Consider the following 21,313-nt stretch of genomic DNA (forward strand, 5'->3'; position numbering starts at 1 on the left):
CAAACACTAATTGGAAGCTAATTTTGTTATTTCTTGCCTGGCTGATTTATGGCCTCTGGGCTGGTATGAATAATTCATAGGTGTGGCGTGTGGCTGGCCCCCGGTGAGCTGCGAGGCCCAAGCTCACCGTGACACTGCGCTGGGCCAGCCGCCACAGATCCACGCCCACAGTCCTCCCCTCTTCTTCACCTCCTCCTCATCCTCTCGCGCTTACCTCAGAGGCCCAAGCCTCTGCCCTGATGCGGAGAGGGGGAGCGGAGGAAGGGAGCAGTGTGCCTGCCTGCCTGCACGCTCTGGCTGCGGAGCGAATGCAGGGAGGGAGAGGTGAGCAGCTGACATTTTGCTGGTGCTGGAGCAGAGGAGATTAGGAGCCAAGGGAAGGACGGGTGAGCGAGTGGGCTGGCTGGTTGCCTGCAGTGGCCCAGCACATCCGAGGCCTCTCGGAGATAGGGGACGGTCCATTTTGATGTCTGAGGTCGCCATAAAGAGTAAGCTGTGGAATTCACCAGCATTCAGGAAGTTGGGATTCTGGAGCTCAGCAGTGAGGAACTACACAGAGAAAATCATCTTGTTTTTAACCGAAATGTATGGCAACTGGACTGTCATAACATTTTGCTGTATCATGCTTCAAATTCTCCATTTTTTTTCTGTTGGAAAACATCTGCTCCTGTAATTGCCTCTCTGCTAAGTAGCCCTAACATCTGAGGAATTCACATGCATCACAGTGACCTAATCACCATGACCATTCTCATATAAACCAGCTTTAAATGCTAAACATTTTAATGAGCACAACATTTGCCAAATTTAACTTATACCAATCACTTGTAACAGTCTACTGTGCTGTTTTCTGTTGCCTGTGGCCTCTGTTGGCCTGAGTTATCAGAGCAGAGGCTGCTCTGACACCTGCCAGCCAGTGCTGTGTCAGAGCTTACAGGCTTACCAGTCACAGCGTTGGACACATTGGTGAGCGTGGACAGTGGGACAAGGTGGAGGAAGATAAAAATGTCAGCTATGTGAAAAGGCTGTTAAATGGCAGAGATGCCCACTCGAAGGGTTTACACCCTGACCTCGCCACCGAGTGCTGCTTGTCACCCACAATCTGTCATCATCATGGAGAAGCACCACCTCAGGAGACATGCTGCCGCAGGCCCCGACAGCCAAGCTTCCTCCCCTGCTTTCAACTCTCTTCTGTCCCAGGCCTTCTCTCTCTCATGCTCTCTCTCCCAGCCCTGCTCTCTGTCTCTCTCTTGCACTCCCTCTCATAGCCCTGCAATCTGTCTCACTCTCTCTTGTCCGTTACCTCCCCATATGGCCTGTGGCCATGGAACCATCATGCCTTGGCCCGACTCTGCCCCTTGTCTTGCTTGTTATCATCACAGAGCATCGGGCCGGTAGCCCGGGAAATGGTGTCAGAGAGGCCGTGAGGCGCGGCTCGCTACGCATCACCAGCAGTGACAGCCAAATCTCATGCACATGCAGCCACACTGCAAAGAGGCTTCACACTCCTAATCATCTCCCCAGGCCTTGTTTTCCAAGAGTGTAAACATATTGGCCTATCTTCTTTTGGCAATCAATATCTTCCTGCCTTTCGTCTGAGACACGGGGCTCTCTCTGATCTTTCTTGCAGGAGGTAGCACATGGCATGACTGGAGAAACTTCATTGTCAACTTCATTGAATCACTCATTGTCATATGGATGGCTGATTAACCGATTGACTGATTAACCAATAAATCATTAATCAATACTAGAGAAGAATGGGCCTCATTCACCAACCATCCTTAAGTAGAAATTTATTCTTAAATCCCACTTATGCAGTTTCACTAAGATTCAGATATTCACCAATGTTTTCTTATTTGGGATTTGTTCTTGAACATGTAATTATTTTTCATTATTTTAGAAAGCAATCTCTTTAAGAATAAATAAACACGACACTAATACTTTAATCCACATCAGTTATGTTTCTTGGGAAGCATGCCAGCCAACCAGTGAAATAATATTAAAAAAGTTGCATCTCTCTGTCTCCATTCTGCAGTAATTAGGAAAAAAGCCAGAATTGCAAGTAATAAAACCAGAATAAGGGGCATCGTTTGGACTGGGTCTATGGGGCTTGAGCCCTGAATGTTTTGATGCCCAATCCAAATGATTTTTCCATCTCAGATTTATTAAAACAGTGTCGTATAATACTACTCACTAAGCACAAAGGCAGAAGATATACATGGACATAAATGCTTTCTTCTGAAAGTAAGATAAAGAGGTGGGTGTGGTGGAGAGTTTACACAATTCAGATTATGGATGGACAAGCAAAGCAGCTAAAATATAGATAGGTAACTTGTCTAAACATAACCCTTTTACTGTTAGTGAATGTGAACACATGAACTGATATGGCTACTATGCTGTTAGCCTTAGCTTAATGTACTAATATAATGTTAGATCTCTTCATTCCTTCTCTGCTCCCTTTAAGTAACATTATTGATAAACTTTTCTGATAAATATTTTCTGAATATAAAAAGCCCCCTGGTCAATTTTGAGAATTAAAGTCAGAATTCTGAGAAATGAAGGCACAATTAGGCACACTTTTTAAAAAATGTGGCCAAAATGGGTTTCCATAGATTTCTGTATGTGCGCAAAGCCCTGCAGTCATGTGCCCTTTTATGAGCTTTGGCAAGGTATTTGCTTATGCTAATTAGGAACAACTGGCACACGCTTTCAGTTTACAAGAACAATGGGATTCATCATTATAAGCACAAAGATGTGAACAATTCTGCGGTCAACTACAAGTTTAAGAAAAGACTTAAGTATTGGCGAATGAGGCCCAATGTTACCAATGGCAAACGAGGTGGTCCCACACCTCCGCTCTGTGATGATGTGGCTGCTCTAACTGTGTCTTTACACTGCTCCCATCTCACTGGTGCAGCATCTGGGCCTGAGATTAAACCCCCAATCTCCTGGCCAGGTTCCTGTGGTAGGATCAGCATGTCTGCCACCTGGCATTCATATCCATCCCAAGACTAAAGCATATCAGAAATGCAGGAAGAAGAGATGGAACTAGAGTGTAAAGTCAGCTCCTTTCTCTAAAGAGGCTCATCATATGAACAATGTGGGTTCACATCTTCATGGAGATAAGGGGGATGAGGGTGGGGGGCATCACTGCTTTGTCTTCATCTGCCAGCCAATGGGAAAGAAAGCACTCAAGAATATTCATGATATACTTGAGTCCTCATGGCTCTAATGGAAATGTACTACATGTGAATTTTCTTAAAATTGCTTTTCTCAGTGCGAGATTAATACACGGGTGAGTGAACTAAATTCTGAGGCCTCTAATCCCAAAGTGCTCTGAGTGGACTCTTATTCAATGGCCGGGGGTGAGGGAAATGGCATCTCATGAATAGCAAACAATTATTAAATGGCAGCATTTTCACCCCAACTCTCTCTTCCTCTACTGTTCAGCAAGCACAGCAAATATCACAGATGACTATACAAGCCTCTGAGAGCTTTCTAAGGTTCTTCGATAACATAAATTCCAAGAGATGCCTGAAATTGGAAAGCAAGGACACATTCTAAAATTGTTTTAGGTGTGACACCGAATGTAACCTACACTTGGGGTAAGTGGTGGTAAGGCTATTTTAAAGTCACAGATGATCATCCCTTATCCTGTATAAAAACACGACTAAAAAGATGCAATAGTTTGCAGGCGCCACACTGGGAGGGGTTCCACGAGAACGCCTACACACTCATGTCCATTTCCACTGTCTAAGAGCTGCCGTCTGTAGCCAGCATATCCCAGCGGCACATAAACAGTGTTCCTAGAAGGGTCCTGTAGTTATGCTCCTTCAAGCCATCCCTTGTCTGGCTTATGAGGACTCCGTTCACCCTGTCCTCACTTAGAGACTCTCAGTGGTCCAGCCAGGGATGGTTTGCACAGATGTTATACTGAGACACCCAAACACTCATACAAATGCACATGGATATAGACACACACAAGCAAACACACACACACACACACAGACAGACAGAGCTTTTTTCTTGAGTGTCCCAGTGAGGTTGTTCACCAAGTTGTCGGACAGACGCTTCCCCCCTGGGGAGACTCTGACTAACAGCCACCAGTTCTCGGAGTTTGGCGATCAATACGGCGATAATTGAACTGACTCCACTGTGCTCATTCATTATTAAAATCTTACACTAAATAGATGTGATTTAGAGGCCCGTACCTTTGACATCATTAAGCCACAGTTTCGGAGACCTACTGCAATCCTGTGCTGAGGGAAGCTGTCCCAGCCAACACATGCAACACTAACATCTTTGCATTCGGATCATGTTGCTTTGGGCCGTGGTGTTTATAATTTTATTGAGCATGGAGGAATGCCATTCTGGATAAGGAATGAGTTCCCTTGGCTAAGAAACAAAACAGCAGCAGGAGAGAAACCCCCCCCCCCCCCCCCCACATTTTCACCTCATGTGCAGAAGCAGGGTTTAATCATCATAAACTTGCCATTTTACTGACAGGAGACATTGACTGGTCCTAATCGATATGAAATAAGATTCAGGGAAGTGGGGAGCCATGTTTTAGTGCTCTGGCAGGTTGTCACTAAATCTCACAGTGGTGTGCTCGTCCCTGAAGGCTTATGTCAGCTGCTTCCCTTTCCCTTTCTCCAGCAGGTTCTCCTCAGCTTCACGGGATTAAGGTCACACAGACAGGAATTCACGGAGGCGTGGAAAAGTGCACGTTTGGATGTATCAGTCTCAAGTCTAATTGAGGCTCTCTACTACATCTAAAAATCCCAGTGGGAACTGCAGTGAAACACTGTCAGGAATTAGCAGGGAGGAGGCATAAGCTGTCAGGGACTCTGATACACTCTCTCCGCTGTGCATTAGTCATAAGAGCTCTATTCTGTGAGCAATTAAGCCTGCCACTCTGATTCCGAGGCAAACCAGGGCAGTGTTAGAGAGTGGAGCAAACGCCACCGCCCTTTAGTGAACTTTCTGAGTGTCAGTGTCAAGCTTTCATTTTCCCCCTGTGCGAACTCTTGGTCTGATGTGAGTTCCACTTCTGCTGTGCTGTTTGTGCATTGTGCTGTTTCCTTTGGCAGGCTTCCTGTGTCTCACTGCTGCCCTGCACGAGGGCTGACCCCAGCAGGCAACAGCGCGAGCTCTCTCGGCCTTCCACTTCCTGACAGGCTGGGAATGGAAAGAGGGGAGCATTGGCTAAACAAGAGATAGACAGAAGAAGTAAAGGAAGAGAGGAATGGACATTGATGATGAAATGTACTGCACACAAGACAAATTGAGAGAAAATGCATTAGGGAAAAGAGATGATAACAATTATGGAGGGACAGTAGGGGAGAAAAAACAGGAGTGAACCAGGACCCTGGAGCGCTACGGGACTCTGGAGACCTAAGAGAACCTGGAGACATATGGGATCTTGGAGAGCTGTGCAGCCTGTGTTGCAGCTCTCTCAGAAGTTCATGGTCCCAGGGCATGGGAGGTGCCTTCTGCAGACTGCTTTAAGGTCTGATCACAGGGCTGGGAAACAGCGTAGGGCAGGAGTGCATGACTCCAGGCTGCAGGGTGAGCACATCTGCAGATGATGGATCTGAGGGGCTGGGTCACAAACATCGGAGGGAGGAAAGGGGGAAACATTCCTTCGGGTCTTGACCCTGGGAAAAGCATAGCAGGTGGGTTGACAGCATGCCATTTGAGCACCCTCACATTTTCGCACTTGCACACACACAAGCACACACACAAAACGCTAAATGTCTGTGAAAGGTCAGAGCTGCCGGGCCTGCCTGCCCCAGCGGAGAGGCCATCCAAGAGAGGCTCTGCTCCCGCGCCTTTTGTCGGTGCAGTGATATTCCTCCTGGGTTCCTGCTGCGAGAAGGTCATCACCAGCCGGCAGCAGGCATGGAGTCGCCCCGGAGACCCTCGCCTGTTGGCTGCCGCTTGCTGCGGCCTCGTCCCTGAGCAGGCCATACGATTGTGTGTGTGATTGTGGAGGCATGGCTATGTTGTTGCCTCACTGCCAGCGATGCTGTCATGAAAGTGTGTCTCTCAATGGGCCTTGCTCCAGCATCAAGGGTGGGCAGCACAGGCTGACAAAAAGACCAAGGTATTGGAGTCATAGAGAATCAAGGAACCTAAATAAAGCAAAGGTGATCTTTAACATCTGAAACTGCAGGGGTTTTATTTAGTTATTAATTTTAAGTCATATTATTGAGTAATTACTGTGAATTAATTAGTAACTACAATATGATAGTAATATGAAAGGTGTAGTTACAAGAATGAAGAATGAGTCTGGTTTCACTTGCAGGTTCTTGGGTTAAAAAGATATTTTCCTTTGGGCCATCAGACACTAAAAGGCCTATCAAGCAGTTTTCTATAAAACCAGGGGCACCAAGAGACTTTACACAACCAAGAGACTTTTATCTTTCACAACAAATTCTGGGAATAAAGCCTTCGCTAACCAACATACTTGATTGAAATTAAAAAAAAACTCCATGCCTCTATTGTTCTCTCATACCTGCTCTATACCTTTCAAATATTCAGTTTTCCAGCAGATGTTTATACTGAGCAGTGCTCTGCAAATGGGTGATGATCTGTTAGTGATGATCACCCAAGTAAACAATGTCTGTAAAACCACACTAACTCTGGACCTGAGGCACATGGCAGCATGCTTTTGCACACATACATGCACACACACAAAAGTGCAAACGCATAGATGTGCCTTCTCTTCAGTGTCACAATCAGACTGCCTCATTCCTACTGTGATAATAATCACAGGGCTGCCTCTGAGAAACAGAGCAGAAATCCATCACTCAGTCTCTCCCTCTTTCCTTCTCTCCTCTCAGAGTATGGCTCCGCAGCAGCCGTGCCACTGACACAAACCCTGGCACCCTCCGCCATGCTGGTTCCACCCCCGTTTGTTTTGTGAGCGTCAGCCAGATGCATCATGGGTTCGGGTGGGGGCAGTGGCGGGCCTCTCCACGACAGCGGGCGCCTCCCCCCCCACTGCAAGCCAGAGCGCCCGAGTGCAGGCGCGTGGCCCAAGAGGCCTAGGCACGGGTCGGGGCAGAGGAAGCGGCAGGGCTGATCCTCACTGCCATGCTGCTGACAGGCCGGGGCAGAATCCACAGACCTCCCCTCGCCTCTCCAGCAATTAGCGGTGTCACAGTTTCATTAAAGCATCAGCCCTCAGTTTAAGCCTGCTCTTTAGAGTGCAGATAATAGGACATCTATCCATGCTGTTAAGACATAGGCTTTGTTGAGAGGGAGTGGAGAAGACACCAAGAGTGACAGCGAGTGAAGCTGAACTCACTACTCTAATGGTGCCAGCATGGCTGCACTGAGACAAGGACCGCTTGCTTCATCAGTTTGCATATACAGACATTGGAATGCAGTTGACTAAACCATTTCAGCAAAATCATCAGTGGCACAAAGGCTATCCAAATGTTCATAGGTGGTGGACCAGTATAGAATTGGCAGACAAAGGCAAAATATGACAGTCATGTCTCATTCCAAGCATGAAATCTACTAAGTATTCTAAAAAAAACGAAAAAATAAACTCAGGGCATAGGCATACCAAAGTCTTGTGATAGTCAGGTGCAAGAAAGGGCAGAGATTTCCAAGGTTTTACCGACTTCTACCCTAGTGTGGGATTTGGATCATAAAGAGAAGAAGAAAGGAAAGAGATTTTGGGTTTTTTTTCACATCATAAGACAGTGAGAAAACCTTTGTTCATCTAAAGCACAGTGAGTTGTGCTTTTGGGTCTCTTGCTGTCTTTCCTTTCACATGTCTTTACTTTGGGTCTTAAAGGAGGGCTCCAGCACCCCCTAAAACACAGGGGGAAGGACGGAGGTACTCTGGGCTAAATGGCCCCAGGAGAATATGGGGACCGCTGGATAGAAGCACGCTGGTTTGTAAAGGCAGATTGGAGTTAGCGGAGGGAACATGGTCCAATGGGATTGGAATGTTCGTCACGTCTTGGCATCCGGGGCTTTGAATTATTTATCGACTTGTATGTATGTGTGTGTGTGTGTATATGTGAGTGTGTGTGTGTGTGTGTGTGTGTGTGTGTGTGTGTGTGTGTGTGTGTGTGTGTGTGTGTGTTTGCTCAGAGCCCTGCTTCCCTGAGCAAGCAAGATAGTGATTCCCGCTGTTTGATACTGCCTCTCCTCTGGTGACTAAACAGGGGCTATGAAAGAGTTCATGGCTGAAGTCAGCTTCAGAAGTCATATTAGCCATGAAAAAAGGCCACTATGCAGCTCTGCTGAGTCTCCATGGGGGCACATGGACCATTCACGCTAGAAAGTAACATTTAAAAATCGAACAACACACCAAACTGATTGCAGATAATCTATCTCTCACTTAAGGAGAAGCACACATACAGTACAGTACATGCTAGTGCTGTCAACTAGTGGAAACTGACATTCGATTATTACTTCTAAATAAACATAGGTTTGAACCAAATTTTTACATGTTGTGTCCATAAGAGTGTAAATCAATACAGTGAGTGGCATAACTATTTGTATAGATATATTTATTTCAAAATAAACATTTCTCTTTCTACTTTTCCTTGATATGACAGAGGGAATAATAATCAAACCATTGGGGATCTGCAGTGCATGAAGCTTCTGTGTCCAATTTTTATTTAGTCAGCACAGTTGTATGCACTTTTGTATTTTTTAAAATACATTTAAGACACAATTCTGATAAATTTGATGACAATAATTTACCTTAAAGTGCTACTAAAACTGATAAGGAGGCTTCTTCCATTCTTGATGCTAGAATTCACAAAATGCTAGCTATCATAAAAAATGCTAGCAGACATCAGGCCAAACTCGATTGGGTCGATAATTTGATGATGTGGTCTCAATTTGCTAGTGCTGGAATGGTAGTCTAACTGGTAGGCTTACATACAAATTTATCACATTATTCCACAATTTTGTTATCTACTGACCAAAACTGCATTCTCTCTGCAGATGAGTTATGACATAATTGCCGTTTTTATCACACTGTTGTTGAATTATTTACTCATTTCAGCTTAACCTACACTTCATTTTTAATGAAAGTGAGGTTATGTGACTCCTGTCTGTCATGCAGTACATTCACAGTGCAGTGGTCATGGCCCACGTGAGAACTCGTGAGGGAGACAGCAGACAGTTTTTCCCAAGTCAAATATTAATTTTCACAGGTGAATGTCTGTTTGTGAATGTGAGTTTTTTTTAACAATTCATTTTTATAATCGAATTTAGAATATTTGTTGACAGCAGTAGTAGTTGTGGCCAAAAGTTCTAAGACTGACAAATTTTGGTTTTCACAAAGTTTACTGCCTCAATTTTTTTTACATCCTTTTGTCAGATGTTTATATGGTATAGTGAAGTACAATTATAAGCATTTCATAAGTTTTAACTTTTTATTCACAAATACATCCAGTTTAAGCAAAGACTTAATATTTAGTGTTGTCCCTCCTTTATTAATACTTTTGCAATTCACCTTGAACTGCTGGATAACAGCTTCTGGGCAAAACCTTGACTGATGGCAACCCATTCTTGCTTAATCAGTGCTTGGAGTTGATCACAGTTTCTGTGTTTGTTTGTCCACCCTCTATTTGAGAACTGACCACAGGTTCTCAATGGGATTGAGATCTGGGGAGTTTCCTGGCCATCGACCCAAAATTTCAGTGTTTTGTTCACCAAGCCACTTGGTTATCACTTTTGCCTTGTGACATGGTGCCCCGTCATGCTGGAAAAAGCATTGTTCACCACAGTTTCTGAGCAAGCTCTGCACTGGTGGTGACCTGATCCCGTAGCTGCATCCTCTTTCGGAGACGGTCCTGGCACTTTCTTGGGTGCCCTGAAGCCTTCTTCACTGCAGTTGAACCTCTCTCCTTGGAGTTCTTGATGATTCGATAAATGGTTGATTTAGGTGCTATCTTGCAGGCAGCAATGTTCTTGCCTGTGAAGCCAATGCAATGCAATGCAATGCAATGCAATGCAATGCAATGCAATGCAATGATGACTACATTTGTTTCATGGGAGGTAATCATGGTTAAAAGAACAACACTTCAGGCACCCCCACCCTTTTAAAGCAACCAGTCTGCGCTTCTAATCAGCATGACTGAGTGATATCAGCTGCCTTGCCCTTGTTAACACTCCTCTTTAGGAGGTGGTCCTGGCACTTTCTTGACTTTCCTGGGCACCCTGAAGCCTTCTTCACTGCAAATGAACCTCTCTCCTTGAAGTTCTTGATAATTCGATAATTGGTTGACTCAATAAATGGTGGATCAGCTGCCTTGTCCTCGTTAACACTTTCTCCTGAGCTAAAGAGAAGATCACTGAAATGATATTAGCAGGCCATTTTGTGACAGGGCTGAAATGCAGTGGCTGGAATGCAGTAATTTTTGTGATTAAGATTATTTTTATGGCAAGGAATGACTTTGCAATTCATCTGATAACTCATTAAAATCTAGAGTTAATGCAAATTGTGAAAACCAAAATTTGTCCCAGTCTCAAAACATTTGGCCACAACTGTTCATGCCTTCTTTGCTTATTTGTGGTCAGACTGTGGTCTGATCCTGTGTATTTCAGAGCTTAGTTTGACACACACCATAATATAATCAAAATAATCATATGAGGCATGCAAAAATAACTAGTGCTTCCATCCAGCTGGTAAAATCTTTCCACAGCAGTCAGAGTTCTGTTTGCCCAAGGGATCTTTCACAACAGAGTTGGCCATATTCTCTGAGAGAGAAGGATTACTCCCCTGCATTTTAGATACTGAACAATTCAGCATAGCAAGAAATGTTTTTTAAGTTTTGTTAATTTGCCAGAGGAAGACAACCCACTTAGTGGTGTTGTTATTCAATAGGAGATACCTATGTTAGCAAAGATAGAAAATGTAAACAAACTATAGACCTCCTGTTTCACACTTTCAATAAATCTACCATTTATTTCAAGGGAATATGGGCTCATTCTGTATGTTGCTCTCCACAGGTGTAATGCAGAGAGATATAGAGCAATAGAGATTGGGGGAGAGAGAGATTCTCGGGAAGTTCAGCAGGAGCTGTTTTGCTGCTAGGCTGAATGGGTGGAAGGCTCGGAGGATGCTCCCGGGCCTGTCCCTGTTAATGTAGCGCCCCTGGACAAGCCTGGGGCTCTGGGACTCCAATGGCATGTTTGCCTGCCTGTCATTTTACCTCCCTGTCTGCCTCTCCCAGTGGCTGTCTCTCTGTATGCCTTGCAAATGTCTTTCCTCACTCCTCCTTATCCTGTTTCTATCTGTCTTCCCCTCCTCAAAATCCTCTTGCATCAATTTCTAGGCAAGCCTCTACTGACCTGGATGCCTGTCCACGTAAGTCTCAAAACTACAAAACAGTGCTGACCTGCCAACAGTCAACCAAACCTGAAATAAGGCATAAATTTAGAGATTTAAAGAAATATATGTTCGGTGACAGTGGTCCCTCTCATTGTAAACATACCCTCTAATACTTATCCCCTTTTACAAGTCATGTTGAGCAGATGAAAAGAAAATAAACAAAAAAGCCCCTTACAACCAATGCTTTTAGTGAGACATGCTTCAGTCTGTGTGCTCTGTTATGGGATACTGGAAGAAGAGGCTGAAGAAAAGAGGGACAAGTCACACCACACAGAAGGACTTTCTTCTTCAGTGAGCTACACAGAAGAGAGATTTGCCCAATTTGGCATCAACTGGGTTTGACACTGGAGATTTGCCTTGTTTATCTTCTCAAAAGACTTACTTCATGGTGCTGACTTCTCACTGAATCTTTTGTAGCTATGTTGCTGGTGGTCCTGCTGTTACCCCGGCAGCCATCTTCAGCTCAGAGGATCTGCAAGACTAACCCTCCAACCCTTGGGAAAGCACTTCATAACATTCTGTGTCTATGTAGAGCAAATACAATGTCTCAAAGCAAGATGATTGCTACACATAAGTATATTTCCATTTGACTGCCTACATTTTGATAACAGTCACGCGGACCTCAGTGCACATAGTTTAGCTTGGGCAAACAATTTGGCTCTCTCTCAGACCTTGAAGAATGGACAGATGCTCAGATGGTTGCAACACAGACATATGTTTGCTTATGTGGGCAAATTTCAACATCAACAGTTGAGTGTCGAAATCTGAGAAACCATCGGAGTCACCTGAGAAACCATTATAAAGTATTATTCTTTAAATATGGTGGCATTTATTCAAATGCTTGAAGGAAGATACAGATGTCAGGTATACAGATACAGATACTTTTATTTGTAATTACCACTGATATCTGCATTATGTAAGCATTCTACCAACTACCAGGGCTTAGCTGGCATCAGTCATGTAACAATGCCAAAACAAGAGAAAACTGCATGTCCTGTGTTCTAGTAAGGGCCCCCTATCTTGATAGGTTTATTCCCTAAAAGCCTTGACTGCTCTAATTTTAAGAGTGTTCTTAACCTCACTTAACTTTGTCCATGCCACAAGAGACTCCAATCATGTTTTTACAAATACCCCCACCCCCTCTCTCTGGTTTGCTCTTTCTCTCTTGTTTGAATGGATGACATACATACAGGGTTTCATCAATCAAGAGCAGATGAAATATGGGGTGTATAGAAGCTGGCCAAGCCCCAGGGTCCATAATATATCTATAAATCCTCCATGGTCTGAAAAGGGGCTGAGTAGCAGAGTAGTACCAATGACCCAAAACCCAAAAACAGATCCATGTAACACCACAAATAAATACACCACGTGCTAAACCTGGCAACATGACACAAATGTCAATGGCAATGACAGCACAAAGAAAGTGGCACATTCTCCAAATAAACTACAGTTTGCCATATCCTGTCCAATTCCCTGTCAGATTAGCACTGCTAATGATTTGCATATAAGCCACATATTAGGCATAATATGAATATTTACTGTAGCAATATGGGTTAAGTACATTTCTCAAGGGTACACCAGCACTACACCCCTCTGGCAACCTGCTGTTCCCAAAGCACTACTGCACATTAGTGCCTGTAGTGCCCAAAGCCCTTGCTTTCATCTCCTCCAGTCTAATGCACACACATTGATCCTCTTGGACAGGCTCCTTGGACAGTTAGGATAATTAAAATGATGCTAATGAAGAAATACAGTATAATGCCAAATTAAATATATATTAAATATTCCTTTGAATGCTTATTTAAGTAATTTACCAATTATTATTTGCACTATTACGTTATACGATCTGCAATCATAAAATCAATTTCAGGCAGGAGTGCTGTCCGACTGGGTCCTAAAATGTGTGTGATTCATGATATCCAAATGTTTCATCTGTATGAAAAAGTAGTGTTGCATTTACATTATATATATTTTTCATTCTAATTAAATATTAATTTTCCTTTTGAATACAACTTTCACGTAATATTTATTAAGTACTTCACCTCCTTGAGTGTTCTGTTTTCTGCTCTACAGGAAACACCTCATACTAGAATGCATTAACAGCATCTCCCAATGACCTTTTCACACCAGGCCTGATTTAAAAGCAGCAAAGACATACAGTCGAGATGTTGGAAAGTGCCTCTATGGCAATTATTATTATGCATAATTATTATGCATAAAAGCTATGCAAATCACTGCATATATACATATATATATATATACATATATATATATATATATATATATATATATATATATATATAGAGAGAGAGAGAGAGAGAGAGAGAGAGAGAGAGAGAGAGAGATCAATATTAATGGTTATTTTTTTTATATATAAAACCAAATGTTTATTAAAACAAATGTTTATCCTGTCCACTATAACAAGTGGTAAGCCTATGGCAATGTGATTGGCCCCAGAGAAGATTATTTCCAAAAGATCCTAACTGGGGCTAAAAGCATGTGAGAGTGGGATCAGTTGGGTTTTTTTTAGAATAAAAGAGTTAGTGGAGCTGATCTTAGAGCACGACTGTTGGATTACTTAAACCGAGAACATTTATCTCCTAACATTTGTCCAGCATTGCGGTGGGTGGAATAAACAACCAGAGCATAAAATAACTTCATAACTACTATGCACATTTTACTGCTGTTCATAGAAGTTGTTGCATTTTAAAGCTCTTTTCATTGACTATTTTTGCAGACTATGAGGTGCCATCTAAAGGTCTAGTGGAACATCTATGAAGTAGGAAATGCAGACCAAAAGCAGTGAGAACAATGTGGAGACCAAAAGCTGAATGAACTACACTTCACAATCTGGTTTCTTCAAGTACAATAGTATGGAGAATTGTACTGAAGGCAGGTAGGCAAGGCAATATTCGTAGTATATCAGTATTAGCAACAAACTATTGGGAAAACATAATGTTTTCATCAAAGCTGATGAGCCTATATAATGTGACCTTCTATTCACCTTAATTACGCTTAAATGCAATAAATATAAAGTGTCATGCAGGAATTAGATATTAATTTAAAAGTGTAGGGATTTATCAGCATATTCTTATCAGAGCCTCACAAATAGGAAGGGCATTCCTGGAGCAGCAGGAGACTCCAGTAAAAGATGTGCCTTTATCAGACTTGAAAAAGCCTCCAGTTTGGATCTTGCTGTGTTTTCAGTTGGTCAGCATGTCTGCACAAGCTAACATACTTTTTCCTGTTCCATCATTTGGGCTCTAAGAGAGGAGGTTCTGCTAAGCAGACAGGTTAAACAATACCTCTTGCTAACATGATGCAAAATGTTTGGATCAAAAATACAGAAAGACTTCAGAAGGAAGCAGTGCAGTTACAATCACACTCCAAACTCATTGGAATATGTTAATGTGTGTTACAAAGTCTGAATGGTGACAGTAAACTGCCAGCTCCATCTGTAAACATGAAGCAGTTAATCATGGCTGGGCCAAAGACCATGTCAATATCTACACACCTTTTCCTTCCATTGTCTTCAATTCTAATGACTAATAACCAAACATACCAAAAAAGGTCCCCACAACTTAATTTGCAAAGAAATACCACAGGCATGTGCAAATGTGTGTGAGGAAAATAATTAAGACATCATTAAAAAAACTATTTGGCACCACATGGTCCCTGTGTTCAGAGAAAATAATACACCTCCCCTGTTTAGTAGAGACATAAATAAATCTCAGGGATTAATACTGGGCACTGATGCTTGCCACTAATTAAAAATGTGGCTGGATATGAGACAGAAACATGGCAAGGCAGCATGGCGAAGGCTCTTCTCAGGTGGCCACGGAGACAACTATTGTTCCTGTACCGTGTTTTTTGCCTTTAAGCTGAGCAGACCAACTGTGCTGAGGCAGACCAATTTCCTGCCCAAAATCTACTATTTGTGACCACTGGGCCCCGTTTCCAGCTTCCTTTTGAGAAACAATGGCTCTGGTCACAATTAGGTCGCACAAACACGAAACGAGTGATGTGGTCGAGTTAAAGTAGGCCTCCAAACTGTTAATGACTCAGTGGAGAGCTATACTAAGTTCACCGTGCAGCACAGGAGCAGGCTGACACTACTGGAGATATTTGCCCGTAGTGATGTGCTGGCAGGGGAAGGGGGGCAGCCACCTGCTCAGCAGCGTCACCTGGTTCCACCTCAGTGAAAATAAGTTGTCAACCCTGCGACACAAGCTCTGTTCACTTTGATGACCCGGGCTATTTGAACTAATAAAACAGCCTCGACAGCGTCAAGAACTGAGGCAACATTGGTTGTTGTGGATTAATTAGCTGTGTTTTCCAGCACTGACACAGTCACCTAGAAAGGATTTGAACTCACATAAACAACAGAACAGCATAGGAGCATAACAACACCTAGCCTATTATGGGAGCCTAATCGCCTTTGTGGTGGTTTATTTGCAGTCATTTATGAAGCGTGATGGTATGGTACCCGGCGCTAACAGACCACCTGGCCACCCTGAGCTCCTCAGTAGGCTGCTGCTAGGCCAGCCAGCTGATTCATTAGCTTTTATGCTCCTTCTGGCCCACTCGAGGACAAGACCCACTTTAATTAGTGCGGCCATGTTTGCTCAGCATCTCTCACAAAGTCATGGTCCTGATGGGTAATTGCGACCCCCACGCTGCTAACCACTGATTCTGGGGCACAACGCTGTCCTAGCCCTCCAGTAAGCTATTAGAAAAAAAAACATTGGGGAACAGTGTGTGTGTGTGTGTGTGTGAGAGAGAGAGAGAGAGAGAGAGAGAGAGAGAGAGAGAGAGAGAGAGAGAGAGAGAGAAGAGAGAGAGAGAGAGATTCTGTGTGTACTCTCATTTATTTTCAAAATTCCACCATCGGAAAAATACCTTGCCTTTTTTCCCCTACAAAAACAAATGCAGTTTACTTTACAACTCAAAGAGAAAAATGATTTCCTTTTCATTACTTATGTTAAGGTCAAGGTGTTAAATGGATAAATCCTGCTAATATAACAATACAGGTATATACAGAGGTGTGTGTGTGTGTGTGTGTGTGTGTGTGTGTGTGTGTGTGTGTGTGTGTGTGTGTGTGTGTGTTTGAACAAGGGCAGAATGTCCGACAGAGGGGTTATAGAGCTTACCCACTATAAATACCAGGTCACTGGAATGCTGCAAGAGGATGCTAAAAATGCACATGTTGGACCTCTTACAAACTGGTAGGTCATCTCCATGACCACTATAATATTGAGAATACTATACAGAATACATCTCCATGAACTTCACAGTATACAATACTGGGAACAGAGATGAGGTCACAACGTCAATACTCTTGGTTAACGCCCCATTGTAACACAGTAGTTGTTATAAACTGGCTGACTTGGCAATAAGAAAGATTCGCTTTCAATTAAAGCAATTAAAGCCATTTACATCTGGTATGACAGTGCCATTTCTTAGAGGATAAAACCGAATGCACTGAAACCTGGGACAGCCTGATAAGACCGCAGAAGTTTAGTTTAAGTTTAAAACATATATTTAGGTTTTAAATACAAACGCTATCCAATGTGAAGTAATGGATACATATTTACTATTTTTATCCTTTACATTAAGCAATTAGACCATATAAAGCAGGAAAATCAAAATGCAACCCAAAAATTAAAAACCCTATGGAGTACTGGAAGTTTAACGGCAGTAATAACAGTGGTCTTAAATTGCTCCCGGTTTTTCCCCAGTGTTCATGAATGTAAATGCATTGTATCAACAACGGAGTCTAAAGTGAACAATGGAACTAAAAGACAATGTGCTACCCTTCTGCAGCATAGCTGCATAGCAATGGCAAATGTGTCAGTGAATCCACGGAAGAGACTGCGAAACGTGACCCAGCTCTCACGTCACCAGTACAAATAACCAAATGCTCTTCAGGCACTGGGGTTAAAAGGTCCTAAGGATAAGATACTGGTCAACAAAATGCTCGAAATGTGTAATCTGATAGTATGTTTTACCTTAATCCATAACAAATTCCGGCTTAAGTCAATTAAATCGTATTAACTCACAATAAACAGGAACGCGTTCACGCAATTGTCCACAATATGCCAATTTAAATCGAATATGTATTCCTAAACCAGAAGGAAAAGGTTAGCTTTAAACAAAACCCATAATAATACCATTGTCCCGTCAGTTAATAAAAGGATAACGAGCGTGGAAAAGTTCATCAAAAACTGTGGACCACAGGCCCCGCGCGTAAGAAACGGTTAGTAGCAGGTATGCGCGTGCGATGCTGCCACCATCAGGCCGCTGGCGTGACCGAAGCAGGCGTGAATATGGATCGATCCGTGCCTTGGAGAAACTAAAGGGAGCAAAGCATTTGCAAAACTAAAACAAAACGGGAGCGGATAGTTTTAACTGTCTGTTTTAATAAATGAATAAAATATGAAGCCTATTAAGAAATGGACACAGAGAAACCCTTTAGTAATGAGAAGAAAATAGTGATCCCGGTTTTGGAACCCTTTAAACCCTGTAAGTTTGGCTCGAAGACAAAACGTTCATTTCAAATGCCTTCCAAAAAAGATTCAAAGGTCAGGTGGCCTATAACCACAAATAAGATATTTGGCGCCAAATTTTAAAAGCTATTTTATTATTTTGTGCATTAATTAAATTAAAGTTAGACCTGCAGATGAACACAGTAATCTTAATGGACAAAATCATGTTTCACAACTGAACTATAAATTATATATACAGATGACTGACTAAGATCAAAGTAAACAGCTGTTTTCATTGTTAAGAGTCTCAAAACCAGTTAAAAAAGCTTTCTATCCATTCTCTGTGGTTATTTTAACACTTTCTTCAGTCTATTCATCTGCATTTAAGCTATGTCAAAAAGGTATAGATAGGTAAAACAATTCGCATTAGGACATGGATAAGGACGTGCAACGGCACTAAATGTACAGGAATGCCACAGTCCTGTCTCCGTCCGTATAATGCCATAGTCGTGTCTCCATCCGTATAAATCGCACCCAGACTCACTACAGCTGCCCGGCCCTCAACTTTGGCACGCTGCCACAGTTTTGTTGCAGTCTTTTTAAAAGTGATACAAAAACCTGCAACTTTCTTTTTCATAGCTTGTTATAGTCATAGATAATAGCAAACTGTAGCACTATACATTAAACATCTGTTTCTAATTCGAGGTTAAAGATAGATCATAGTACTCCATAGAAATAACGGCTTTTAGTTAGATAAGATTAGGCTTCCCTGCTGTTGGAGCACTTCAAAAACACCGCTGTGCTCCTAAAGACTGCATATTGGGAATGTTGGGAGTTAGTCGGGGATTAGTCAACTGCCGGGAACTGGAACGCTTATGGGGAAGGTTTAAAAGTTAGGGAAGAAGAAATTAACGGAGGAAAAGTCTACAAAAGCATCGAACGCAGGCGCATTTACTTTCAAACTAGATGTGGGCTAGCCGAATTTATTCAATCGACCATTCATTTGAGCAGATTTTTGCAGTGTCCCCCTACACGGAGCGCACATGCATACACAGACCGACATCGGGAAGAATCCTCTTTCAGGGATCTATCTTGGGATGTTGCATTTGATTAAAACGACAAATTTGACCAAAAGTTCAGCTAGAGGTGGACTCTTTAGACGAATGCCAAGAGTACAACGTAACTCAGCACAAATATGGCCAAGCTAAGTAAACGGCCTCATAGAATTATCATCACCACGCAATATCGAAATTAATGAAAAGTAACTTTTGCAAGTTAGTCAGTTAGAGCTCCGCAGGACTGGAATACAAAGGAGGACGTGGGTTATCGAGCAGTTAAAGTTCGTCGAGTCAATTACGCAGGTAAAGAAACGGGCGACAACTTCTGACTGCCGAAGAAATACACTAATCAACGAAATATCCTTTTTAAAGCCACAATATTTTTAGAGATAATAGCAGGGCTTACCTCTGAATACTTGTCCTCGAACTGAAACCAGTAAACTGATCACAGCAAGCAGACAAGTTAAAACTCTATCCATTGCGGGAGTACAGCGGACGCTACCCCCAGCTCCAGGGTAAAAGCAATACTATTGTTCCGCAGTTACAGTGCAATTATTCCCGTTTTTTACAGTTACGCAATGGAACTGAAGTCTTCTGTGTTTCTCTCACTCCCTCTGTCTCACCCCACTTGGTTAATTGTGTATCCTTCTAGCGGCTCCACAGTCGTAGTGACTTCTAGACAGGCAAGAGGTGTTGACGTCACCGGGCATGAAAAAAAGACTGGGAACTGCGCGCTCTCCGTAAGAGGGGGGTATTGTGTGGTCCGTGAATTTTGATCAGAACCGATGCAAAGTAATGAGTAATCTCCACTGCTGTGTTATTTGGCATCGGTGGCGATGATTAGGTTGTTATTTACTGCGATATGCGAACTCATATCCTTATTCTACTAGACGCTGGCTGCGTGCGTAGATCAGAGTTGAACCAACGTTCCGACAAACCGAACATACGCGGCAGAACTTTTCAACGTCTCAGATGTCGGCTTTGAAGAACATTGGTACACTGTTTAAATAAAGGAGGGGCGAATATGTTTAATGGGTGGAGTATAGTGAAACGCCATAATCGCTGACAGATTTTATGACCACGGAGAAGACATCAGAATTGCGTCTTTGGAAAGGCATTTCCTAGAGAAACCGTAATACACAACTTGCTTAATACACAACTTAATTGTCTCCTTTCCGACAGTTATGCCATTTTTATAATTTTCTTTTCTAATGATGTAGTTTGTGACAGTCTATCCCCAGTGACATTTGTGTAACTAACTGATTATCTATGCTACCTTCAAAGCTAATGTGTCTATAATTCGTCCAAATGTTACATGCACACTAATTAGAATGAGGGAATGCGGATTTTATCAAAACCTTTTTGATAAAATCTATGCCTTTTTAAGCATTCCTGAGTGGCTAATTACATTATTTTCAAACATAAGAGAGAGAAAATTGCGTTGTACCCAAGATTTCCAGAGAATGGACGTTTCGGACAAGCAAAGAAAAAATGTATTGCTTATTTACAGCCTTGTTCCGCTCTGCACAACCTTTCTTAACGCACCGACTTCAGACCAACTAAAGATAATCTCTGAGGCTGAACTTTTTACTTAACCACATTAATTACACGATACGTGCAATTGTTCTATACTGAGCCGGAAAAGAAGCAAGAAAACATCTTCACTATAACATAACATGTTTTCGCTCCCGATTCCAGCCATTATTTTTCACAGGTCCATTGAAACAATAATTCAGACTTGTTACCTACCTAAATGACTGTACCTTTTTAGTTATCACAGATTACCTTTAGTTCCTTTAAATGCAACTGTGTTGTTTGTGTGCACTGCTCCAATAATGCATCCAAAGACTCGTTTTAAAAACGTAACTAACATACTTGAACATTGTTTCTTTCTAAAAGCATGTGCAAAAATCACTATATGATGAAACTATAGAAGTACCATGGCTTGCTTGTACAGCATAAGTCTTCCACTGAAGTTGTCTAGTTGTCTAGAAATTCCAGTTAGTCCAATAACCTTTTTTTTTTTATTCCTAAAAATAGGTTACGATGTTGAATATGTTGCCTGGTTTAGAGGGTTAAATAACTATAATTATATTAATTATGTTATTATTGCCTTTATTGTATTTATTTAGAAAGTTTAGTAGTAGGTTTTATTTTACAGTATATGGCTAGAATGCATGAGAGGCCAGGGAGTTTTTTTTATGCATAATGACTGACTGACTGACTGACTGAATGAATGAATGAATGAATGGTAGAGCAGATAAAAATTATAATTAAAAAGGTTTTAACAATACTCTTTAACAATTTGATAGTGTCTGTGCACATGTGCTAAATTAGGAAAGAAAATCAATGCAGAAAAGTTGTCTTTATATTTACATTCATTGTTGGGAAATGTGGGACTT

At 42.3% G+C, this 21,313-nt stretch overlaps 1 protein-coding gene across 16 annotated transcripts in view; it reads right to left on the bottom strand.

Moving 5' to 3' along the window:
* ptprma (protein tyrosine phosphatase receptor type Ma) overlaps window positions 1-19,877 on the bottom strand; it is a 163,575-nt gene extending 143,698 nt beyond the window's left edge. For 9 of the 16 annotated variants that reach the window (XM_027002055.3, XM_027002047.3, XM_081696949.1 and 6 more), the window contains exon 1: window positions 19,318-19,873. In XM_027002055.3, coding sequence (XP_026857856.3) covers window positions 19,318-19,390 — 73 coding nt within the window. In that variant the 5' untranslated portion in view covers window positions 19,391-19,873. Of the gene's footprint in view, window positions 1-19,317 lie in introns of all 16 variants that reach the window. The other 7 variants (XM_081696947.1, XM_081696944.1, XM_081696943.1 and 4 more) reach the window with 3 other exon arrangements.
* Between the last annotated feature and the right edge of the window lie 1,436 nt (window positions 19,878-21,313).

The sequence above is a fragment of the Electrophorus electricus genome, chromosome 14 (genome assembly GCF_041902795.1).
Source record: "Electrophorus electricus isolate QZ-2024a chromosome 14, ASM4190279v1, whole genome shotgun sequence".
NCBI classification, from domain to species: Eukaryota; Metazoa; Chordata; class Actinopteri; order Gymnotiformes; family Gymnotidae; genus Electrophorus; species Electrophorus electricus.